At 56.3% G+C, this 23,010-nt stretch overlaps 12 protein-coding genes across 12 annotated transcripts; 6 read left to right on the top strand and 6 right to left on the bottom strand.

Annotated features, from left to right (window-relative positions):
• Window positions 1-2: 2 nt before the first annotated feature.
• On the top strand, window positions 3-1,479 carry L226DRAFT_527819 (uncharacterized protein). Its single transcript, XM_067679196.1, has 6 exons — window positions 3-233; window positions 290-368; window positions 426-514; window positions 581-783; window positions 836-1,172; window positions 1,225-1,479. The coding sequence occupies exons 1-5, from the start codon at window positions 75-77 to the stop codon at window positions 1,170-1,172; spliced, it is 867 nt and encodes a 288-aa protein (XP_067542112.1). The 5' UTR covers window positions 3-74; the 3' UTR covers window positions 1,225-1,479.
• A 455-nt stretch (window positions 1,480-1,934) lies between these two features.
• On the top strand, window positions 1,935-4,758 carry L226DRAFT_527818 (alpha/beta-hydrolase). Its single transcript, XM_067679195.1, has 18 exons — window positions 1,935-2,392; window positions 2,455-2,536; window positions 2,590-2,645; window positions 2,695-2,748; window positions 2,808-2,838; window positions 2,894-2,951; window positions 3,007-3,141; window positions 3,196-3,208; window positions 3,261-3,394; window positions 3,457-3,677; window positions 3,734-3,786; window positions 3,837-3,888; window positions 3,946-3,952; window positions 4,005-4,178; window positions 4,231-4,271; window positions 4,331-4,443; window positions 4,504-4,539; window positions 4,598-4,758. Exons 1-18 carry the CDS (start codon window positions 2,107-2,109, stop codon window positions 4,666-4,668), a joined length of 1,617 nt encoding a protein of 538 aa, XP_067542111.1. The 5' UTR covers window positions 1,935-2,106; the 3' UTR covers window positions 4,669-4,758.
• On the bottom strand, window positions 4,477-5,145 carry L226DRAFT_527816 (uncharacterized protein). The gene is made up of 5 exons (XM_067679194.1): window positions 5,080-5,145; window positions 4,996-5,032; window positions 4,912-4,941; window positions 4,819-4,853; window positions 4,477-4,756 (listed from the first exon to the last, which is right to left on the bottom strand). Exons 1-5 carry the CDS (start codon window positions 5,135-5,137, stop codon window positions 4,707-4,709), a joined length of 210 nt encoding a protein of 69 aa, XP_067542110.1. The 5' UTR covers window positions 5,138-5,145; the 3' UTR covers window positions 4,477-4,706.
• A 362-nt stretch (window positions 5,146-5,507) lies between these two features.
• On the top strand, window positions 5,508-7,667 carry L226DRAFT_885 (uncharacterized protein). Its single transcript, XM_067687311.1, has 3 exons — window positions 5,508-5,629; window positions 5,691-5,700; window positions 5,756-7,667. Exons 1-3 carry the CDS (start codon window positions 5,556-5,558, stop codon window positions 7,406-7,408), a joined length of 1,737 nt encoding a protein of 578 aa, XP_067542109.1. The 5' UTR covers window positions 5,508-5,555; the 3' UTR covers window positions 7,409-7,667.
• L226DRAFT_527815 (uncharacterized protein) lies at window positions 7,425-8,554 on the bottom strand. The gene is made up of 3 exons (XM_067679193.1): window positions 7,904-8,554; window positions 7,724-7,845; window positions 7,425-7,667 (listed from the first exon to the last, which is right to left on the bottom strand). The coding sequence occupies exons 1-3, from the start codon at window positions 8,220-8,222 to the stop codon at window positions 7,614-7,616; spliced, it is 495 nt and encodes a 164-aa protein (XP_067542108.1). The 5' UTR covers window positions 8,223-8,554; the 3' UTR covers window positions 7,425-7,613.
• Window positions 8,555-8,700: 146 nt separating this feature from the next.
• L226DRAFT_527813 (uncharacterized protein) lies at window positions 8,701-9,568 on the bottom strand. The gene is made up of 3 exons (XM_067679192.1): window positions 9,227-9,568; window positions 9,041-9,162; window positions 8,701-8,975 (listed from the first exon to the last, which is right to left on the bottom strand). Exons 1-3 carry the CDS (start codon window positions 9,552-9,554, stop codon window positions 8,925-8,927), a joined length of 501 nt encoding a protein of 166 aa, XP_067542107.1. The 5' UTR covers window positions 9,555-9,568; the 3' UTR covers window positions 8,701-8,924.
• Window positions 9,569-9,805: 237 nt separating this feature from the next.
• L226DRAFT_838 (uncharacterized protein) lies at window positions 9,806-11,079 on the bottom strand. The gene is made up of 4 exons (XM_067687279.1): window positions 10,974-11,079; window positions 10,439-10,921; window positions 9,992-10,378; window positions 9,806-9,939 (listed from the first exon to the last, which is right to left on the bottom strand). The coding sequence occupies exons 2-3, from the start codon at window positions 10,686-10,688 to the stop codon at window positions 10,173-10,175; spliced, it is 456 nt and encodes a 151-aa protein (XP_067542106.1). The 5' UTR covers window positions 10,689-10,921; window positions 10,974-11,079; the 3' UTR covers window positions 9,806-9,939; window positions 9,992-10,172.
• Window positions 10,832-12,113, top strand: L226DRAFT_606829 (P-loop containing nucleoside triphosphate hydrolase protein). Its single transcript, XM_067685711.1, has 3 exons — window positions 10,832-10,930; window positions 10,993-11,645; window positions 11,696-12,113. Exons 1-3 carry the CDS (start codon window positions 10,878-10,880, stop codon window positions 11,773-11,775), a joined length of 786 nt encoding a protein of 261 aa, XP_067542105.1. The 5' UTR covers window positions 10,832-10,877; the 3' UTR covers window positions 11,776-12,113.
• On the bottom strand, window positions 11,804-12,426 carry L226DRAFT_496455 (anaphase-promoting complex subunit Apc11). Its single transcript, XM_067677560.1, has 2 exons — window positions 12,179-12,426; window positions 11,804-12,114 (listed from the first exon to the last, which is right to left on the bottom strand). Exons 1-2 carry the CDS (start codon window positions 12,342-12,344, stop codon window positions 11,981-11,983), a joined length of 300 nt encoding a protein of 99 aa, XP_067542104.1. The 5' UTR covers window positions 12,345-12,426; the 3' UTR covers window positions 11,804-11,980.
• Window positions 12,427-12,522: 96 nt separating this feature from the next.
• Window positions 12,523-16,315, top strand: L226DRAFT_527811 (uncharacterized protein). The gene is made up of 6 exons (XM_067679191.1): window positions 12,523-13,368; window positions 13,432-13,930; window positions 13,995-14,125; window positions 14,182-15,488; window positions 15,745-16,062; window positions 16,124-16,315. Exons 1-6 carry the CDS (start codon window positions 12,893-12,895, stop codon window positions 16,156-16,158), a joined length of 2,766 nt encoding a protein of 921 aa, XP_067542103.1. The 5' UTR covers window positions 12,523-12,892; the 3' UTR covers window positions 16,159-16,315.
• Window positions 16,316-16,333: 18 nt separating this feature from the next.
• Window positions 16,334-18,039, bottom strand: L226DRAFT_718 (uncharacterized protein). Its single transcript, XM_067687190.1, has 4 exons — window positions 17,396-18,039; window positions 17,294-17,312; window positions 17,205-17,232; window positions 16,334-17,150 (listed from the first exon to the last, which is right to left on the bottom strand). Exons 1-4 carry the CDS (start codon window positions 17,902-17,904, stop codon window positions 16,525-16,527), a joined length of 1,182 nt encoding a protein of 393 aa, XP_067542102.1. The 5' UTR covers window positions 17,905-18,039; the 3' UTR covers window positions 16,334-16,524.
• Window positions 18,040-19,818: 1,779 nt separating this feature from the next.
• L226DRAFT_527808 (uncharacterized protein) lies at window positions 19,819-22,983 on the top strand. Its single transcript, XM_067679190.1, has 12 exons — window positions 19,819-19,996; window positions 20,055-20,219; window positions 20,277-20,699; window positions 20,755-20,804; window positions 20,861-20,930; window positions 20,999-21,025; window positions 21,080-21,208; window positions 21,269-21,573; window positions 21,632-21,686; window positions 21,745-21,796; window positions 21,856-22,470; window positions 22,531-22,983. Exons 1-12 carry the CDS (start codon window positions 19,853-19,855, stop codon window positions 22,794-22,796), a joined length of 2,301 nt encoding a protein of 766 aa, XP_067542101.1. The 5' UTR covers window positions 19,819-19,852; the 3' UTR covers window positions 22,797-22,983.
• Window positions 22,984-23,010: the final 27 nt, after the last annotated feature.

The following is a 23,010-nucleotide window of genomic DNA, read 5'->3' as shown; positions in this document are numbered from 1 at the left end:
GAAGCCGCGCACTTGACGGTGTTCGCACACTTGGGCCAGAAACCACTTTCCTATTCTCTCTGAATTCAGACGCCATGGAGGTCGGAACGCAACACATCGCCAAGCTGGAGCCCTTCCTGCTCATGTCTAAGGCTGCAAAGGGTGCCGCGGCCGCGAAACTCGTCCAGGACGCCACTTCCGCACCTGGCGTATTCGTCTTTGCTGAACTGCTTGAACAACCCAACGTCCAGGAGGTACGCTGCCCTTGAGGTGTATGGGTCGAACGATACGTATAAATCTCGTATTGTAGTTGGCAGGAAACGAGCAGCACGCCCCCTTCTACTCCCTCCTGCAGCTGTTCTCGTACAAGACATATCCTGACTACCTGCGTTGAGTGAACTCTTCTCCGACCAATGAACGTGCGTTGAACTTGGTCCTCATTATAGAACACAAGGATTCCGTGCCTTCCCTGAATGAAGCGCAAATCACGAAGCTCAAGCAGCTCACTCTGGTCTCGCTCGCACAAGACAGTCGTGTATGTCCTAATAACTCCCTCCTGCGCCCCCGTAAGTTGTTAATCGTGTCCTGTTGATCAATCCAGATCCTGCCCTACAGCCGATTGCTTAGCGCTCTCGAGATGCCCACCATCCGCGAACTAGAAGACCTCATCATCGACGCGATCTACCTGGACGTCGTGCGAGGTAAGCTCGATCAGCGCGAACAGCAGTTCGAGGTGGAGTACACCATGGGTCGTGACCTGGAGCCGGGGAAATTGGAGCAGTTGCTGGTGTCGTTGCAGAACTGGTGCGTGATACGTTTCATCTGTTGTTTGTACGATTACCGACCCTAGTATCAGGGCGTCAACCACCTCCGCCGTCCTTGCCACCCTCGACGATAAGCTGACGGAGATCTCGAACCGCACCGCAACCGCGAAGGTCGAGAAGGAAGTATACGAGAAGAAATACCAGGCAACGCTCAAGGAGGTCGTCGACAAGCAGAAGGAGGCGCGTAACACGCATAGACCACCCAGCAACGGTCTGCGTACGGAAGTTACCCCTGCCGGACAGGCCGAGCTGGAGAGAGCGCGCGAGAGGGAGCGGGAGCGGGAGAGACAGCGCGAACGCGAGAGGGAGAACAAAGACGATATGGACGTGGACGAGCCGACAGATGTCAAGGGCAAGGGCCGGAAGTAAGTGCGTGCGGACAAGGGCTATCTTTGACTTAGCTGATGACATCGTCGTCTAGGCCGCCCCTGTCTGAATCCAAGCTACAGCGCAAGAGGAACCGTCCGTGAATGCTGAACCTGTATCATTGTTATCCTACTCATCGCTCTGCCCATGGCCTCATGTGTCTCTACCACCTGTAACATCAGTACCTCACATCCAAGTTTTTCAGACATCACTGGATTGTGTCGTCGCATCTGTGTAAAGGGCCGTTCGGTATGGTAGGCATTCTCCTTGCAAGTAACCTCCACAGTGAGTGCTCCTGTTGTGACCGGCTTATTCATCGATTACTTTCACGATGCTTCGTCTCTCCTGCCGACTACTGCCGTCTTCTAGGATGCACATACGCGTCTCCTTTAGACAGCATAGTGTCGAACCGATCAAGGAGCCGTCAGAACATAGGCTCCCTTTCTCCGCTCCCGCTGACGAGAAGGTGTTGCGCAATCCTAGGATTGCATATGGTCGTGGGATGATATGGCCGAGATGTGAAGAAGAAGCTCCCCACGCGGCTCGTAACCTTATGGCTCGCAACCAGGTGAGCGAGGCTGAGCGGTCCGTTCGAAGCTGTCGCTCACTCCTCCGTCGTGGCTCGGCTATTGTAGATGCGCTCGGTTTCATACTGCGACGCTTCCCATCCATTTGCAACCACCCAGTGCGATCTTGCCGCCATATATGGTTCTTCGAGAACGTAACGATGTTCAGTTTCCCCGTTATCTGCGAGAGCCGCGTGATCTAAGGTGTCCCACTCTATCCCGCACGTACGTTGTCGAGTTATTCTTACGGCACGCCGTGCTCCAGCGGGGGCGGACCGCCCCAGTGCTTGCGTCGAATAAAAGGGCTGGGGATCAACAGGCGAAAAGGTCATCGAGTCGCCAGTGGCTCGCTCAGACTTACGCTTGCCGCCATGGTGTCCTCTCTGAAGTTGCTGCTTTCTACGCTTCTGCTGTATGCGACGGGTATGGCTTTCGCGAGGTTCGCGGGAAGCGCGATGGAGGGCATGGAGATCGCCGAGTCTATCCAGCGCGAGCAGCTCGAGCGCATGCATGACTTCCTGGGCCCGCGTGCTTCGTTCGACTCCGAGCCTGCTGAATCGTCCCAAGAGAAGGTGGTCAAGAAGAGGGAGGCTCCCATCTCTTTCGCTAACCCGAGGGCGAGGGAGTTCTTCGTTGACGGGACGAAGATTCCGGATGGTGAGTGTGCTTGACTAGGGATGCTGATGCGTGTTCTGGGTGCTGACCGATTCGATGTACAGTGAATTTCGATGCCGGTCCTTCGTGGTCGGGCCTGATGCCCATCTCTGGTGCCAAAAACGAGACACGCAAGCTGTTCTTCTGGTGAGTGTGGTGTGTGCTCTGTAGATTCAACGAATTGAATGTGATATTTCTAGGTTCTGGCCTACCAACAACGCGTCGAATGTGAATGATCTCCTGTTCTGGACGAACGGTGAGTCGAGACCGTAAGCGAACTCGAACAGAGCTGAACGGAAATACAGGTGGACCGGGTTGCTCTTCGCTCGAGGGTTTCTTGCAGGAGAACGGTCCTATCTGTGAGCTGACCTGTTCGTTGACGCTTTGGAGATCGACTGAGTGTCGCCTTCTTCCGCAGCTTGGTCCTGGGGACAGGCAGAACCAACTCCGTGAGCACTTTGTCGCCTTGCACCGTACAAACCCCCACTAAATTATATGCGACAGGAATCCGTGGAGCTGGACGAACCTTTCCAACGTACTCTGGGTAGAACAACCTGTCGGGGTAGGTCTTCGACCTGACTATATGCGTGCAAGGACGTGTCGTTAATCATCCCCAGACTGGCTTTTCGCAAGGACAACCGAGCATCAGCAACGACGACGAGCTGGCAGCGCAAGTCGCCGGTTTCCTAGAGCAATTCTTGGAGGTCTTCGGCGAGCTCAAGGGCAGTAACTTCTTTGTGAGCGGAGAAAGCGTCAGTGTTCCCAGCTGTCCTTCATTTTTGGCGCTCATGCTACTCTGTTCGCAGTATGCTGGCTTCTGTGCGTAAGCTGGTGTGCGGGCTCTATTGCCTCGATTGATCCCTTCTTGCAGACGTTCCGTACATCGCCAACTTCCTGTACGAACACCCGAACCCCCACCTCAACCTGAAGGGCATCTGGATAGCGGACCCGTCTCTCACCTGGGGTCTTGTACAGCAGGAGATTCCTGCCCTGCGTTTCGCTCAGGTCTGTCACTTCATATGTTTTCCAATTGTTGACTCATGTGCCTGAACTTGCTCCTATTCTAGGCTAACAAAAACGTATTCCCGTTCAACTCGACCTTCTGGGCACAACTCCAAAACATCTCGGACTCGTGCGGCTACACGGACTACCTCGACAAGTTCGTTACCTACCCTCCAGCCGGACAGCTGCCCTTACCCGCGGGCGCGACGTTCAACAATGTCACCCGCGCAGTCGGCGTTACGCCTGAATGTAGGATGCATAGTCCGATCCAACGCGCGGTCGGAATGTGAGTGTTCCCGAATCCTCTACTCCGTGCATACTCGTCGGCTGACCTGCTCGCAGCATTAACCCTGTCTTTGACGTGTACCGCGTGACTGACACGTTCCCGAACTTATGTGGGTGCATTCAAGTCTGTGGCGCAGTGCGCAGGCTGACACGGAGTTAGGGAGCGTCCTTGGTTTCCCAAGATCAACCCAAGAGTTCGTCTACTTCAACAGGTCAGTATAATGTTGCTTGCGTATGGTGCACTGATCGACTGAAATATACACATCCAGGACCGATGTGAGGCGCTGCAGCTTGTCCGTAATGTCTGTTGTGCTGAGAGTGAACATAGGTGCAAGACGCAATCCATGCGCCGCATATCAGCTGGGAGACCTGTGGAGGCCCTGTGTACATCAACCCCGCCACTGGGGGACCCGGTAACGATCAGAGTGTAGCCTCCACCCTGAGCGTTCTCCCCAACGTAATCGAGAAGAGCGAGAGGGTCGCCATCGTGCATGGTCTGGCGGTAAGCTCCCCCATCGTTCACGATCAGTACGTTATGAAACCTCGCATTTTAGGACTTCATCCTCGTTGCTGAAGGAACCAGGATCGCCATCCAGTACGCTTCCGATGCTGTCTCTTTGCCTCATTACCTTGCTTACCTGTGATTGCGCCTAGAAATATGACTTGGAACGGTCTGCAAGGATTCCAGACCCCAATCGAAGACGAGAGCTTCCTCGTCGACAACATGGGTGTCTTCGGAAACATGCATAGTGAGCGAGGCTTGACCTGTGAGCTACTCCCATTCGCACATCTCGTGACTTTGGGGCTGACGGAGCGGACCATGTTAGACGTCGAGTTCTTCTACAGTGGACACATGACTCCTCGTACGTTTCCGGGACAGTGTAGTCGAGATACATATGCACTAACAAATTGTGCCCGCAGAATTCGTCCCGTGGGCGGCTTTCCAGACGATTGCTTACGTTCTGGGTAAGCGCGATTCGCCGTCCGCGTGATGCTACGAAGAAGGTGTAGGAGATGTGCCGGACGACGTTCATAGCTTGCTCTTTGGCGCACTCCCGTCGACTTGGTACGCGATCATATCTGAGGACGGATGTCCGAAAAGGGATTCAGGCGAGAATGTGATCGATGGAAATATTGTATACCTTTGAAGACGGGTGGTCCGTAGCGCTTCAGAATCCTGTGAGGGATAATGCATCATGAGCGATGCGGTCCTCAATAGCCGGGAAATATCTTACTGCAGATGTTTCGGGTGCACGAGGTAAGCACTGTGTGGACACGTCAGCCAGTAGTCAGTCTTCCAGAGCTCTTTTCTTTCGCACTTAAAATCTTGTGGTTTGTCGAACGTCATGGCTAGCACTAGACCTCGGTCAGACTAGCCGCAAGTCAACCTTGTCCGGTCATACCTACTGATATCATAGCCTCCAGTAGTGGAGGGGTTGAGAGGAGGTCCGACACGAACATCGTGCTTGGGGACTGGGATGGCGTCCAGCAAGAGGTGTATCTGCCTGTACACGTCCTCTCTGGACTCCTTCAAGCACGAATCGTCTATCTTGGCCAAGACTATGAAAATTAATGCAGGATGGAGTTAATGCTTCCACTAGAAGTGTGAGCACCGCATATGATACGTGCCTATGTGGAGGATCGCCATTGGTATAGGTTTCCAGGGGTTGCAAAGCCAGGTGAAGCTCGTGTATAAAGAGGCTCAAGCCCAGCTCATGGGACCGACCGGCCCGGCGGTTTGCCGGTTCCGGCTAACCGCATCTGATAAGCCGAACCTACTACCAACAACTTGAAGCGAACCAGGCGTCTCAGGACTTCATCTTCCTGCTCTTGACTGGCTCGATTTGGACAACTGTATGAACCGTCTACGATCTATGACATGTCCGACCTCATCAGACAAGCGGAGTTACTCGTTGCTGGCATACAGAACAACGTCGGTGAATCAATGATATCGTACGTGATGCTCCGCGGTATCGTCCATCTTGGCAACACTAGACTTACGAAACGCCCTCAGATTCACCGAAGTACGCACATAGACTGGGTACTACTTCGTGAATGACTTATGTTGCCTCTGTCTAGACCGAGCGACTTCTGTCCATCCTCAGGATTGCGGTCAGCGCCACCGGAAGTATCCGCAATTCTCATCTCTCAATCCATAAGCTCCCAAACGAGACACTAGCTCTCATCTTCAGCCACGTACCCTCTGGTCTTGTACCCGGAAGCATCATCAATCCCAGGGGCGAAGGGGGGAACTGGGACTGGTCATTCGTCCTTATAGGAGAATTGTCCCGAGTTCTGCTGGTCTGCCGTCGCTGGCATGATGTCGCGATCTCAACGCCAACACTCTGGACCAGCATCTACGTATACAACCATATGCTTTCCATTACAAAGAGACATCTACGTCGTTCTGGCGTGTCGCCCCTCGTATGTTTCATCCGCCTAACTCAAGACGACGGGGGACCCACTTTGGATTTCCTGAGCGAGCACCATGATCGTATACGCGAATTGCAGCTGACAGCCCCATTCACGTGGAACCTGCACGAAGTCCCTTCTACACTTCGATTCCCCATGCCTTCTTTGGAGCAGGCGGACATCCGCCAAGTGCCACGATATCATCTTCCTGATTTGGGCCCGGTCCTCGAACGGAAGTTGCTATTCAATGGGCGTGCCCAACGTCTCAGGAAATTAAGCCTCCAAAAGATCAGTGGTTTTCCAGGAAATCGCTTCGAGAGATTGACCGACCTCGACTTGGAACCTGCTTCTGGCCACAAAGTGGAAGGAGCCAATTTCCTAGCGTTCCTATCCCGATGCCCAATGCTACAGCATCTTGTCATACGTCACTTCTCCTTCAGCACAATGGGGTTTGCACCACGGCAACCGCTCCCTCATCTCCGCACCCTCATCATATGGCAGGCCGACAACCTTCTTACATGCGATGTCCTTCTCTCCTCGGTCACTCTGCCACGAGACATATCCATCGTGATGCTGCTGCCTGGAATACATACTGTAACCGGCACAGATGTCGGTAGCCTTGATCCAATGACACTGAGTCCTCAGTGCCAAGAAGCCACACGGATAGCCATCACATTTGACCAACACGGCATCATGGGAGTATCCGCTGTGGGGTTGGCTGCCATCCACGCGAACGTCGTCATCAATGGTCACGACCAGTCGGATTGGATGGGTATCATCTCATGGTTGTCTGCCCACGGTTCTACTTTTACAGAGCTGTGGCTCAGTTTCAGTGCGAGTTACTCAAACTCATCCCACATCCCGGAGACCGTGGCTACCATCATCAATAACTTCCCCTCCCTCGACTCGCTCATTCTGCTCGTCGATGACCGTGCTGTGTGCAACTCACAGTCCGGAGATAATAATTGTTGGCTTAGATCTGGCAGTTTCCCAAACATTCCACCCCGAATCTCGCGCCTTCGTCTGTGTTTATCACACGACATCAACCCGGGCCCTGGATTGGAGGGGATGAAAGAATACCTCACCTCTCGGGTTCGGAACGGTAGCCGCCTCTCAAGTCTCGTCCTCGAGTTTCCGCCAGTCGGTCCCCAGTACTCTACTGAGGCGACCTTCGAAGGGTTGGCAGACGTCGTTGAGGTGAGGCGGGCATGGAAATATACATGGATGGAGGTGCCCGACATGCATCGCGATCCGCCTCACAGTCTCTGGCCGAAGTGGAGTGAAGAGTTGGCCTGGCCCGGTAGCGATCGTGTCGAGTAGAATATGTAGAGTAAAGTGACGGTCCCATCGATTGCACGCAACGCAACCTCGGTCAGACTAATCGGTGCTTGAATGCTACTACTGAATTCCGCCAACATGTACTTGACAATTATCATCTACTCGTTCTCACAGCGACGCTTGTTACGCCGACGCAAGTCTTGCATCTGGACACCCTCAGGTCCCATGGTAGGATGCGTGCATGTTATTATGCATAGATGACCGTAGTCGTTTCAAAGCCAAACTCTGTGTGGCCATCCGGCTGACGAGAGAGACGATCAGGTAAGTGAAACCTAGGTAAGTAGATTGGGTACACACCGGGCAGCTGAGGAAAGTCTCTACCACAGTCAAGAACAGCTCGGTGCCATCAGTAACGCCGTCTAGAGTAGGAGCGCTCGGAGTCCCTGGCGGAGGTGGAGGCATGCTCATGGCCGGAAGCCCTGGGCGGACAACGACAACGTCAGTATAAGTAATACATCGTTATGATCGCACACGCACCGAAGTTAGGGATGAGGAAGTTGCCGAAGTCGAAGTCGAAACTACCATCCACCAACCCTCCAGACGTCGTTACGTCTGCGGCAGTTGGGGCGGACGTAGAGAGGTAGATGTGGATGGGGCTGTAGCCAGATTCGCAGAAATTGACATCTGAGTAATGGAATGGGAAGGTCGACCCGGGTGTGATCGTGCTTCCGTCAACAGGCTCGGTGGTCGTCCCATGAGCGCTGACGACCTGCTGCCGTTTATCCAGCCGAGTCGCGCCGTAAGCGGTATGTGCGAGGGCGAGGGCGGCGAGGACGACAAAGGAGAGGAACTGCATATCTTGATGCCGATGAGGTAGCTGCGCCAGGGTGAACGCATTTATACCTGCCCGGCCTCTTCTTCCCGTGAGTCGAGTTGTTAATGCCAACAAGTTTCGATAGATCCCCTGCAGATATGTCAACGCGGTCGGACACGGGCATAAGTGAAGTAATGCGCTCATCGGCATGACATGGGAGACGCTACAACTCCCCAAGAATGGTCGGCGCCCGTGGGCGCGCGGCCAAAGATCGACTAGCCTTGAAGGAACACTGGACACGGGTGCATATGCCGTTGCTCATCCATGAAGCATCATGCTGAGACAGCACGAAGATAGACAAGGCTCACCGCCCAGGTTTCGGTCGACAGATTGTCGCTGAGGAGAGAAATACGAGTCTGTCTTCGCGCCTGTCACAGTGTCAGCACCTCGCAAACACCGACGCAGCAGGGAATACGTGAGAAGAGATATGAGCAATTGGAGTTGGTCATAGGCAAGGCTCAGGCCGGGAATATACTTGCCAACTTCTTGTTGGTACCTGCATGGACTCGGATGCGCTGTATGTTCTGGAGGTTACGGCATTGGTTCGGCTGTCTTTTGTCGGACCGCATAGCTCTCTGACAGTCGTGCCTCTTCGAGTTTTCCCGACTGGAATCTTGGAGAAGCATATAGAAGACCTGATAATTCATCGAGTATGTAGCAGTATGAAATCAATGCATGGAGACTTCAGGCATACACGACGGTGGTGGTCTCGAACCCGGTGTACCCCTGATGCCACTGGACACGCATAAGCGGGTCAGCGTCCGGAAACTTGATGAGAGAAAGACTATGATATCACCTACCGGGCAGTCATCAGTTTCTACCACGGTCAGGTAGAGTGTGGTACTGTCAGGAATGTCCAATGTCGGCATCGTGAGCGACGGAGGCGGCGGCTGTGGGGAGTTCGGCGGGAGTGGTGGGAGACCTGTAAGCACCGGATGTCAATCGAGTGGCGTTCTCCGCGCGCGTCTCACAAAGAGTTCACCTACCGTTGTTTGGATCGACGAATCCTCCGAAGTTGTATATGTAACTCCCGTCCACAAGTCCTTGGCGCGAGACGTCTGCGGCGGTGGGTGGGGAGATGCTGAGGTACACGCCCACGGGAACGTAGGTACAGAAGCAATAATTCATCAATTGGTAGGAGAAGGGAAAGCTCTGGCCAGGCGCAATCAGGGTCCCATTGGTGGGTTCGACGGTGGTGCCATGTTGAGGAACGATGTTGGTCTGGCGCTTTGAGAGCGCGGAAGCATCGACCGCGTAAGAAAGGGTAAAGACACAGGCGGCGAGTGCGACGAAGGAACGCATTTGGGTCTGCATAATGCAAGCCTATGGAACAAAGCTTTAATACCGGAGGCGTCGAAAGCGTCTGGTACCGGCCACCCACGCCGTAGTCCTGTAGAAGCCAAAAGCGCGCATAGAGTGGGAGAAAGAGGTACAATCAAATGGCGCGAAGACAGCAGGCACGCACGGCGCCGATTCAGATGGTATCGCAGCCATTCCAAAGGCCGGTCTTGGGCTTCTGGAGCGTTCAACACACAGCATAGCAACTAATTCTGTAGGTCCTCCCGGATGAAACGTGTTAAGACAAAACATGACCCGCAGACGGAGACTTGGCCATGACAGCGTGAGATGCGATTGACCGTACAGTACCGCCAACCACTCAACAAGTCCAGAGTCTGCCGTGCCCGATGGATTACGGTGACTAGATAAAGGTGTCAGCGCGACGTACTAGGCTGGCCCAGGTGGATGCTGACACTACCGGGCCCGACCATCCATCCGTTCGTTGGCGGGACGGCACCGAGTGCCTTGTTCACCATCTCCGTTAGGCCCGGCGCGACGTGCTTTCCAGGCATGGCCGTCACCCTAAGTTTCGCGTCTCCAGCAGAGATGTCCGCCGCCTCCCAAGTGTCCAAGGCGGTGAGGGCAGTAAACGGCTCACCCTTGTACTGAGCGGTGATGAGCGGCGTGTGGCGTGGTGATGATTGGGATGTCACGGCGAAGACGGTCTTCAACCAGCTTGTCAAAGTGATCTTCGTGATAGTGCGACAAGAGAACAAGGTGGATGGGTGGAAGCTGGTTAAGTGGAACGGATGGGTTTGTGAGGCGTTTCGCAGTTACGCCGGGGCCAAGGTGAACGTGATCTTCGGCAGATGGAAGAAATCAATAAGCAAGCAGGAAGAGTGTTAGGTTCAATTACTCACCGCCGGCACGCAGGAAGTTCGGGTCGGTCATAATGCGTAATCCGTGCCACTCGAGAAGTGTAGTCGCGGTACCGATGAACGTCAGGGTCGCATTCTCGCCGCCGGGGCTCGTAGGGTGCACCTTGTGCTCATGAGGGATAGGCATGGGGCCGACCTGGGCTTGTGCATTCGCCTCGGGCTTCGTTGGCGGCCGCGAGTCGGCGACGTCGAGAGTCAACTGCGCAGTGAGCTTGATCTCTGGAGCGGCCATGTTGACTTGGTCGTCGTTGTATGCGGCGAGCTCGTCGTGCAAGTCCAGGAGCGACCACTGACGTCACGAACGCGTCGAGGTCTCGCGACCACGTGCCCGTGTACTCAGATAACGATCCGCGGCGCGCTAACCGGGGTCCCCCCACAAATCCGTCACGGCCACTACATACATACTTGGTTTCCGAACGCGATGGACAAGATCGCTGACGAGCTGTCGCAGTATATTCTTGAACGCTTCAAACAGTGAGCAGGGCTTGAGCATACGAAAAGTAGCGTGAAGACTCACTATATCTCTTCCGGAACAGGACTCCTCCAGATGGCCGACTCCTCGTAGGCATCGCCGGTGTCCCTGCATCCGGAAAGTCCACTCTAGCCCAGCTCATCGTGGACAGAGTCAATGCGGCGTCACAGTCGTCAACGGTTACAAGTTTCCCGGCTGAGAATGCCCGAAAGGCGGCTGTCAATGACGGGACTTCGGCAAAGCCTATCGCAGTATACGTAGGGCTCGACGGATGGCACCTCACCCGCGCACAGCTCGACGCGATGCCTGATCCCAAGCTGGCTCACGATCGTCGCGGTGCGCATTGGACGTTTGATGGCGAGGGATACGTCGCTTTCATTCGCGCACTCCGCCAACCAATCCACCCCTCCCAGTCAACAGAGACCTTGTCTGGGACACAAACGATTTACGCACCATCTTTCTCCCACGAGAAGAAGGACCCCATCTTTGACTCTATACCCATATACCCTCAACATCGTCTTGTTATCATCGAAGGCCTGTACACGTTCTTGGGCATACCACCGTGGTCCGCAGCGTCTGAACTGCTCGACGAACGGTGGTGGGTAGATATCGCAGAAGAGGAAGCGGAAAGACGGTTGGTGGTGCGGCATGTCAAGACTGGCGTGGCCAAGGACATGGAAGAGGCGATTTGGAGATCTAGGGAGAACGACGCACCAAGTGAGTGTTTGTGACGTCTTGCATCAACCCAGCTGACCAGGGAATTCAAGACGGCCGTTTCGTCCGGGAGAACATGATGCAGCCCACCAGGATGATCCGGAGCGTAGACGATCCCATCTATAGCATATGAGCAATACTCAGTGGCACGGAAGGTTGCCGTTCTGGAGCCACACGCATGGCGCACACCCCGGCGCGCGTAATAGTCAAGAAATAGTTAGTATACAGGATGATCCTCCGGTGGGTATGGATACAAGGAAGGGGTGCTCTGTTGTTACAATGGCACTGGTGTCTATTAGTCGACTTTCCGCTCTGCGGTAACTGTAGCACTTGGTTAGCTACATAGGTTCGGAGATGCAAGAACACTCACCCCATGGTCTCCTATCCATAGGGCATTGCTGCTTGGACGACGCAGTCCCAATCCATTGTAGTAAGCAATGCATATGAAAAACATGCGTACACTCCCCCCATACTTGACCACCGCAAATTGGTTAGCAAAACACGCTCGCTGCGCACAGTTATATAGTAAGACTCACTCAAAGGGCAATCGTCCCCAGGCATTTTGCATGAAGGACAGCAACCCTCGAATGGGACGCGACAAATACCACAGACGTCTCCTTCGCCATCGTCTTCGGGGTCATTGTTGCCCGTGTCCCAGCGCCATTGGGCAATCGCGTGCCACTTCTTGATATTAACCTTCATAGACGTGGAGTGTAGGAGAGGGTGCAGGAGAAGGTGCACAGTGGTGTGGTGGGGGTCGAAGTTGAACCAGGCAACGTTGGTGCCAACCGCGTCTGAGCGCTTACACGCTGATCGCACACTTCGAGACGTGCGTTGCTTGGGCGCGTCGTTTCGTTGTCATTCTCTTTCTCTTCCATCTCCATGTTCGCCCGTACTTACTATCCTCGATAGACGTGTATCATCTTCGTCCCCGACAATGCGAGATGGCTATACGGACAGCAAGGATGTTATGCACAGCTCCTTCCATCACGTGTGCAATCCGATGCAACTCGCGGAGCGGCAGAGGGAGTAGAGGCCTCAGCCAGCCCTCAGGCCTCAGGGTTTAACGCCCCAATATTCCTACTCTCCTCTTCCATCCCTCCTACATTCTTGTGCCTTGGCTTAAGGCTGTCTAGTGCGCTACTCGATCACCATCCTGTCGCATCGCCTCCGCAGCGATAGCTTGACGTCGCGGCGCCTGTGCAACAAGTCTCTCCTCCTTGTCCTTCCGCCACACGTCTCCCTAGCCTATGGCAAGCTCAAGTCAAAGCCGAACGCTCAAGCGCGCTGATCCTTCCACAATCCATGACAAGTTCCTCGTTGGCTACCAAGGCTGGTTCACATGCGCCGGAGATGGCGAGCCTGTAGGCCCGGGACACCACGGTTGGCTTCATTGGTTCAACTATCCTATACCGGATGGTGGACGTCCCAACATCGACCTTTGGCCTGATGTTTCCGAGTACACTCCTTCCGAGCTGTTCCCAGCCCCCGGTCTGAAGCATAGGACTGGTGAGCAGGCGTTCTTGTTCTCTTCGCGCCATCCCAAGACGGTGCAGAGACATTTCCATTGGATGGCGATGCACGGTGTGGATGGTGCATTCCTGCAACGCTTTGCCGGTCAGTGCGATCTGGAGCAAGGCAACGAGGGTATCAGGAAGATTAGGGATGAGGTCGGGGATAGAGTCATGGAAGCGGCGGAGAGGGAAGGACGCGTATTTGCGATAATGTGGGTCCCGCCTGAAGTTCAAGCCCGAGGGTTTACTGAATGATGCTGTGCTTGCCACGATAGGTACGATGTCTCCGGGGTGGCACCCGACCGCATTCAACGCGTCCTCGAGCATGATTGGATTCACCTCATTCGCCGCAAAGCAATCCTTGACAGCCCAGCCTACCTTCGTGAACAAGGTCGCCCTGTCGTCGCCCTCTGGGGCTTCGGCATGTCCGACGCACACCATTCTCCCGCCACCGTCCGGGCCATCACGCGCTTTATCCGGAACAACACTCCTGGAGGCGCATATATTATGGCTGGCCTTCCCGCACATTGGCGTACATCTGTTATGGATGCGGACCCTGACCCAGAGTTCGTGAAAGTGTGGATGGAGGAATTCGACGCGATCTCTCCGTGGACTATCGGGAGGTTCAGCGATGAAGAGGGTGCGGACCGCTTCGAGCAGGAAAAGATCAAAGGAGACGTGGAATTCATCAAGGAGCACAACGATAGGTGGGAATCTAACAGGGGAACCATGAGGAAGATTGACTACATTCCTGTCGTCTTTCCCGGTGGCTCGGTACGTACCATGTTTTCCGATGAAACAGTGACATGCAGAACAAACGGAACTGACTCTGACCCAGGGCTACAATCTGTCGGAGGGGAAGTGGTCATGGAATGATTGCCCGCGGAAAGGGGGCCACTTCATGTGGCGGCAGCTGTTCAACGTTCGCCGTCACAATGTTCGCACCATCTACGGCGCCATGTGGGACGAGTATGTTCAATTCTCAAAGATCTCGAGGACCATATGCACTGACTACATCGAACCAGGTACGATGAAGGCACCGCGTTCATGCCAGTTGTCTCGCACAAGCACCAAGTGCCCATGCACGAGAAGTACCGGTTCATGGCTCTCGACGAAGATGGACACGATCTTCCGCCAGACTGGTACATGCGCATATGTGGCTTCGCCGCGGAGGGTCTCCGCGGTGACCGCTTGATTCTCGGCACCTTTCCCTCCAAAGAGCTCCAAGACTACTGGTCCACACGCCCCAAATACGAAGATGAAGCTGGTCCATCGTCGGCGGGTGGTTCCGGAAGCAAGGAAGAGAAGGTACAATCGTGGGAGGACTGGGAGAAGCTCATGCAGAGCAAGGAGAACGGTGATGAACCGCCGCCCCCGCCATACAGTTTAGAGACGGAGGAACCTCAGAACCAGTCTAGTGGGCCACCACCTGTACCCCTCGGGCGCCGACCATCGACGCAGTCGCAAGCACCGCCTGCGCCTCTCTCTACGCGTCCTGCACCACCAGCAGTGAACAATGGATCGCGTCCACAGAGCCTCGCCGGGTCATCTACTGGCCCTCGAACCAGCCATCCGAACAGTCCCCTACCCTCTCCGCTGCATGTTCCCACTGACGAATTCAGCCATCTCGGTATCTCGCCGTCATTACCCTCCTCTCCGCGTCTAGGCCAAGGATACAACGGTCTTCATTCTCACTCTCCTTCGCCACGCCCGATCTCACCCGCACACTCGCACCATTCGCACCACTCACACACATCGTCGCATTCTACCTCGGGCCTACTTCCCCCAACAGAGCCAGACTTCACCTTCCCTTCTCCGTCAGTGGCACCATCATCTGGTCCGTCAGGCCCGCCTGGGCCCTGGTCTCAAGCTCAGTGGCCGCCGCCTGAATGGAGTAAGCCTCAGGGTCCTACAGCGGTTATCGAGCAGTTCTTCCACCGTGATGAGCAGCCACATAACGTCCAGACCGCGACCTCCTACCACCAACTTGGTTACGCTCCGTCATATCTGTCTGATCATCAGTCTAGTACTACGTCACCCCCGCCGCCGCCGCTTAGACCGAGACCGTCTCTGTCTCACCAGAGTCGTCCACCCGTGTCACCCACGAGGGACGACTATGGGCGTGGGTCTCACGACAATGTCGGAGGATTTGCCTTCCCAGAGGCTCACGTTCCTGCGACTGACAGTAGTCTCTACGGGGGGGCGTCGAGTCATTCATTGTTCCCGTCTTCGCCTCACGACGCGCCCGCCCCGCAAGAATCAACGTACTACCCTGGATTGGAACCTAATACATTTCCGCACCCGGCAGGCCCCGCGCCACCTGCTCCCCCACGTAAGTGTGCCTTCTCCTTCGTTCGCCTTTTCCCTGCTGTCTTCTAGTTCGCGCCCGCAGGGCGGATCTAATGGGATCGCTGTGAATTCGGGGGCCTCAGCCCAAGGTCCGGCCGCGTAAAGTCCGTCCATGCATGTCTACATGCTTATTCCGAGCGTGGCTTTCGTCCTTCCAGCAGCAGGCTTCCGTGTTATCTTGTCATCGTGAAGTTTTCGCGTACGAAATCCTGACCACGGCCCCCTGCACTTTCTGACAGGTCCCTACCCGTATGGCAACCCCTCGATGCAAAACGAATACTACAGCCCGATGCCACCGGAGACGCATGCAATAGGGAGGCCTGGTGATTATGCTATGCCCTCTGCCCCTGGGCATGCTCCGTACGGCGCGCCTCCGCAAAGTTTCTCTCCGCCTCCTCCACCCCCGCCGGTGTACAATCGTCCACCGCGTCCTCCTGCTGGGTATTCGGCCAACCCGTCCTCGGGATCATCCAGCGGACCTCTGGGTCAGGCACTGAATTTGGTGGGAAACGTTGCTGGCCAAGGAGCTAAGAATTCAATCCAGAACTTGGCCAATTGTGAGTGCGATGACGCTATGTTTCCACGAACGCCGTCACTGATGCAATGCGACGTGCGCAGCGGGAACGAAGCTGTTTAACAAGTACCGAAGGTGAACCAGGGCTGTGTCAATCGAGGACGCTAGACCGTAATTTATTGCCAAATGTTGCGTACTTGTCTGGGTCTACATGATTGATTGCGTACGCCTATGAATATCATTGTTCAATTGTTCGACTAGTGGGGATGAGATTTAGCAGAATACAGCACAATAAACTATGTAAGATGCGAACACCACTGTTGCCAATGGCAGGTGCTAGGCATGCTGCGTATAGTAAATACCGCAAACGAAGAAATGAGTTGTACATATACTGCACACGAGCCCAATCTACCTGAACGAGGACGTCACCGTTTATGCCTAACCTTTAGAACACCGACCCGAGGAAGGAACCAATCTAGCTTGTACAACACCGGGGTTAGATGACTCAGAAGATGAGGAGCTGTCCGCCGCTCCTGTTCGCAACATTGTTACCCATCAAGCCGGGACCAGGCAGGCGTCCCTTCCAGCCGCGGGGGTGGTACGGGGTCGCGGACGCGTTCTCGTCGAACGAGTCACGCTCCTCGATGAGGTGGTTGTAGGAATCCGCGAAGGGGCGGACGGGAGGAAGAGGGACGGGCGTGCTCTTCGCAACGGGGGTGAGGTCGAACGTCCTGAGGCTGTCGGGGACCCAACGCTCAGGCGAGGGTGCGCGGCGTGCTCGCTTCCGGGGTCGGGGCTGCTGCCGCTCCGAGGATGGATCGGGGACGCTAGGGTCCTCGCCGTCGGACTTGCGCTTGCGGGGGGCGCGGCGGGGCACGGGGTTAGCGGTAGAGGTGGAGGAGGCGGCGTGGGCGTCGTCGGCGACAGCGGGTGCGCTCTCGCGCGGGTCGGAGGCTGACGTCGGGCGAGCTTCGTTGGGTGCAGCGGGCGTCCCGGACTCGGAGGCGGAGGATGGCGGGGGAGCTGAGGCTGAGGAGGCGGGTGCGGCGTGGGCAGCGCGACATGTCTTTGCGTGGCGGTTGAGATTGGAGGCGACGCCGAACCGTCGCCCGCAGCTTTCGCACGAGAAGGCTGGGGAGAAGCGCTGTGAGCGAAGAAGAGCGTGCAGCGGTGCCTCTTACGTACCTTTCTCCCCCGTGTGTACGAGAAGATGCTGGGAGACCAATAAGCATTGCGTCGCGGCAGGCATGCAGAGAGTTCGCAGATGGGCTCACCTTCTTGAGCGTGCTGGGCCTGGTGGATGAAGGCAAGCACCGCGAATGGCAGCGTCCATAAGTCTGTCTGTCTGGGACTCGCAGGACGAGCCATGCACGCACCGATCGAAGGACTTGTGACACATCATGCAGGCGTGTATCTTCTTCTTCACGTCCTTTGTGCGCTGGCGCGCAGCAGGCGGCGGCGTGGGCTCGCGTCCGCCGTCTGACCCACTGCCGTCGCCATCGCCGCCTGTGTGCGAGGACCTCCCCGAGCTGGAATCGGGACAGTCGTAGCGGGGGAGCGTGATCGCCATGGCAGAGGATGTGGTGGCTGCTGTTGCCCAGTTGGTCGCCCCCGGCTGGGTTTTATGCCCAGAGGCTCCGTAGCTGGACACTGGGACCGGGTAGAGGGCAAGTGGGTCCACGCCCTGCAGGGCATACGGGTGGCTGATTTGGGTGGGAGCGCTGTGGGAGGCGCTGCTGGTATTGGACGGACCGGCGTGGATGTAGACCGTACCGTGATCGACTGGCGGGGATCGCAGCGAGAAGCCTGAGAGCGTGTAGTGTGCATGGCTTGGTGCTTGTGGCGTCGGGAACATGTAGGACGGCGGCGAGGGACCGTTGTGCATGTCGAGCGCTGGGGCGAGGATCCAGCGGAGGCTCGTGGTGTACGGGCGGGAGGCTCAAGTTAGAGGGTTATATATCCAGAAGAATGACGACGATTTTGAATTCAAGGAAGCACGTCCACGTTGTCGGCAATGAGGTGTCGTTCCTTGCTCTGCTGGTTAGGGACAGGAGATCGAGACTCGACTGCTGGACAATCAATGCCGCTTCTCGACATTCGCGAGCTTAGCCTGATAATGGAACATCCCCATTCCAGCGCACGGATATCTTTGCAACATGAGAGACGTGACGCTCGCTTGGGACTCCCTTGCCTTCTCTCTCCTCAACCCTCCGGTTCGCCGGATTCAGGCCTCCCGCGACAGGCGCGCCGATAAGAGGAAGCACTCACACCGTGCCCTATACTTGGCAAATGAGAACGTCGACGAAGCCGCACAACTGCGAGCGCGTTGGCCATCAATTGCTCCGACCCCTCCCGGTCCTGCGCCGTCTAATCCCAATGCGGGTGCGTGGCGAGCAGTAGACCGCAGAGCCAAGGGTCTCCGCAGGGCGAGACGCATGCATGGGACGCATCGTGGTAACGTGGCGGCCCTCCCTGCGTCCGACGATCCATCACGAGACGACGCGCCCGTCGACGCCCCATGGGCCGACACGGACGCACTCCTGGAGCGGCGTTGCCAGAGCAAGACGGGTCTTGAGCGAGTCTCTGCCAGAAGGGCGACGTCGAGGCGGCTGCGACGACCAGCACGGCGTGCCATCGTCCGTCGGCTGTTTCATTCGCCGCCTTCGCTGGTGCCGTAAGAGCAAGCAAGCCGCTCAGAAACATGCATTTGACAGTTCCGACAACTGACTCACACGCACATACTGCGGGCAGAGTCTCAGCACATGCTAGCAATGCTCACGCCGCTGGGTACACCCACCCAGCGCACATTCATTTGCAAAGCCGACGCTGTTCGCACCGCCTTGCGCCACAAAACAGGAGGGAGAATACATGCCCCCCTGGGGCGTACATGAGGGCACTACGCCTCTGTTTGACTTGGAGGGGCATACGAAAGAAGACCGGGGGGCAGGTCGGTGAACCAAAGACGTCGCTCTCGGCAGCTCGACGGGCGCAATCTGGGGATCAGCTTGCACAACGGTTCGCGGCAGAGCCTGAAACGCTAACAACGACAGTACGTCAACTCACATCAACGTCATCTTCCTGCGCCACAACAACTGGTTCACGAACCTCGTTTGGAAGGACGATTAACAACCAACAATTACCGACCTCTAAGTCGCCTCCGGTCCAGCACGCCCCGGCTTCCAAGCCTCGCTACTCAATTGCTCCGCGGACCTGCCTGGGGAGATGAGACAGCCTGCAGGGACGATGGGGGTTCTGCGGGGAAGGAGCCCATGTCCCGGCGGCAAGACATGTACTGCACCTAGGACAGCAGAGGCTTCCTGGTGCCCGAAACCAGCGATGGTGACCGACGAAGGCCGCCTACGAACGCACAAACAGTACCGATTTGGTTGTAATTGCGTTGCGTTGAAAGCCGGAAGTCGCCCGCAGCAGGGAATGTTGGTGCCAGCTGCAGTCACAGTCGCGGGAACTTGTGCCGGGGGCGAAACTGGCCACCAAGGCTGCGCGGCAGATGTTCCCGAGCTGCGTCCCCGACTTGGTCGGGGCGGTTTAAGTAGGCGGATCCAAAGCGAGTCTCTTAGAGTCCGGGAGAGCATTCGCACCGTTGGCTTTGTGGATGAACATGAATTCAGGATGGCAGCGCTGCATGGCAGAGCGACGAGATGAAGAGGCAGATGGAGGCTTGGGTTGAAGCTAAAGGTGCGAGGAGAGCGCCACGTGGGGCTGATCACGGCGTTTGCCGGAGTGCCTCAGCAGACGGGCCGGAGACGTTCACGCTGCACTGAAACTCTCGCCACCGTCGCGTCCTTCTACTGCATCTTGTCCTCCTCACCGCCATGCCGGTCACCGCAGCACAGAAGACCGCAATCAACGAGGTCATCGGCGCGCTCACCGGCGCAACTAGCCGCCGTGCAAAGCGACGTTTGGCGGACATGTTTCTCGACCTGGTGGACAGGGCCTCCTGGCCTGAATACTACGAGGTCTCTCGCCTCTGTGGCCGCATCTAATACGCGCTTATTCAACGTTTCGCTCTACCAGGTGATCCCTCAACCTCGTTGCATCAATGGGGTCAAGGCGAATCTTTCCCAGAACAAGTACAAGCACGCTCTCGACGCCTTCCAGGACCTTAACCTGGTCTTTCTCAACGCGCTCTATTACAACGAGGAGGGGAGCCAGATTGCCAAGGATGCATCCATATTGAAGGTGAGTATACGCGCCCTCAATGTTGAACCCTTCTTTCGAACACCTTCCTTCTCGAAGGGCATCCTTGGTAACGAGTGGAGAGCACGTTCGGTCCTCCCTGCCCCTCCCACCTCCCCTCCCACGTCCTCCGCCCAGAAAACACAGCCGAAGAAAGAGCCCAAGGAGCGTGCTGCAACTATTCCAGCACCTGCAAAGTCCCAGCCCTCGAGCAAACCCACAACCACTGTACACCCACCCGTGCATGCCACTGTCCCTCAAGCCAGCTCGTCACAGACCAAGGAGGTGACCAAGGCCAAGTCACCTGAACGTACTGCGACACCAGACATGGATGTGGACATTGGGGGAACACCAGAACCCGAACTTACCGGTCACGACGCCGCTAGGGATGGGGAAAGCGAAGAAATTGTGAGACAATTGGAGAAGGGGCTGCCTCGCTGGGAGGGCTTCTCGGACGTTGGCTGGGCTCAAGGTATCACTTCTGTGAGTACGCGCGCATACACAGCGAGGCTGGGGCCTCCTAACCGGAGGTCGACAGGATCGCATGGTGGAAATCGTGGTTACCCTCTCCAAGTATAGGGATGAACAGTGAGCTTCCCCCCTTCGCTGCGTTGGGGAATCACACTTACGCGTCTTCCCTGCAGCGGCAACAAGCTCGCAGTCAGTTTGGAAGCAGTCCCGGAGGAGACGAATATACCAGATTTGTCCTTCTCAGTGAGTAACCTTGGGCCGATCGTGTTGTCCTGCCTCTGCGGCCGATCTGATGCCCCCCGATTCGACAGTCCCCTCTTTCACTTCAGCTCATAGAGGTAAGACTGCGCGTACTCGCCAGCCGCCGCAATTCTCACTGACGTACAATACAGAGTCGCGCTCGGATGAACTATTATGAGAGCTCACAGGCGTTTGACAAGGAAATGGCCCAACTGTTCCTGAAGGCTCGTCGCTGGTACGAGATCGGTACTGAACCTTATGGGAATGTGGTCGTGTTACAGGTGCGTGTTGTATGCAGTACTTCCTCGACTGTTGTCTCACATGCCTGTGAATATTGGCAGCGTTTCTACCACGCGCTCACGTCTCCAAATCCGCCGGTGTCTCCTTATACTTCGAGCACGAAGTTTGCTGCCCTTCCAGCCGGCCCTGGGAGGGCCACCTCTTTGAGTGCCCCACCTCCAGAGGGCGTTACTGGTCCAGCGTTGACAACGATGCGCATATCTCTGAGGGACAAGAAACTCTTGGACGAAGTCCAGTACAAGGGTTGGACTATCCGCATAGCGGACTGGCTGCATCTCAGCAACCCAGACGATTCCAGTAGACCGATTATCGGTCATGTCTTCAAGTGCTTCGTGTCGGAAGAAGCGTAAGTCCCGTGGTCATGATTGCACGATAAGACTGTTGATGACCGCCCATTTACCCAGTCAGCGGAAAGGCCAGGTGGGCGTGTCCGTGTGCTGGTATTTCAGGCCAGAACAGGTGAGTCTTCGGCTTCGCCGGTCGAGGCGCGACGCGTTGTTAACAGACGATGTCGTAGACCTTCCACCCCGCGGATCGGCAGTTCTTTGAAAAGGAGGTTTTCAAATCGAGTACGCACGATCCTCGCAACGGCTACTTGCGGGACTAACGCCAACATTACTTTGTCCAGGCCACTTCGCGGACCACCCGCTAGAAGACATCCTCGAGAAGGTCGCCTGCCAATTCACTGTCCGCCATGCCCGCGGTCGGCCACGCCCCCCATTCTGGTACCCAGGATGGCCCCTATACATGTGCGACGCGCGGTACAACGACCGCGAGCGCGCGTTTGTCAAGATCAAGAACTGGAACGCGTGCATTCCCGAGGAGGTCCGGAAGAAGGAGGAGTTCATGCCGATCTACCCGTTCGAACGTGCCGTCCTCCCGCGACGGGTTCCCAGCCCCTTCCTCATGAACCCGAGGCTGAAGGGTCCAGGCGGTCTCATCGACGCGGTCCCCGGCGACAAGGAGAAGGCTGAGAGCGAGAAGCCTGACAGTGCCACTGGACGGTCAAAGCGGCCCAAGAGGGCTGCTGTTACCAAGGCGGAGGCGGAGCGCGCGGCGGCCAAGGCTGGTATCCCCTACGTACATCCCACATCGCAACCGTCGACTTCGATGCAACAACAAGCGCCAGCTCCGTACATCCCAGTCGCGCCGCCGAGGGAGGACCGGTCCATCATCGCTGCTGCAGGCGGTCTTGCGGCTTTAGGCAGCAGCGCCGCCATGGAGGAACTCCCCGCTGAGACAGGTATGTCCGTCGCCCTCTTTTCGGTGGGCGTACGCTGACATCTCTGTCTGTCTTCACTAGCGAGGCACTTTGATCGCGACCCGGAGACGAACGAGGTGCTGTGGTTCGCCGCGCCACCGGTGGACATCGTGCATACTCCTGCCCCGCAACATAGCTTGAAGTACTTGGCGCACTTGGCGCGGAAACGCAAGACGGCTCAGCAGGGCGACCGCGACCACTCTATGGACGTGGACGGCGAGCCCCCAGCGCCGAAGAGGCGGAAGATGCCACCTACTGCGACGGAGACGTTGGAGGCGTTGTTGAAGGAGCATGGGTTGTGGACGTAGTTCGTTTATCATTATCCCATTTACTACATAGTGAGTACGTGCTTGTACTATCCATTTTTTCGGCATTTTGTACGAGGGAGCTCGTTGCTCCAGACGTCGTACTCGGATCTTATTAGCCAAGTATCTCGTGGAGCTTAGGGTTATCTTTCATCGACGACTGTCGATAACTATACGACCACTTCGGCACTTCCGTGCATGAATTCTCGTGTCGTGC

This window comes from Lentinus tigrinus, assembly GCF_003813185.1.
Source record: "Lentinus tigrinus ALCF2SS1-7 unplaced genomic scaffold L226scaffold_1, whole genome shotgun sequence".
NCBI classification, from domain to species: domain Eukaryota; kingdom Fungi; phylum Basidiomycota; class Agaricomycetes; order Polyporales; family Polyporaceae; genus Lentinus; species Lentinus tigrinus.
Note: the sequence above shows the minus strand (reverse complement) of the source record. Positions and strands in the feature narration are given on the sequence as shown.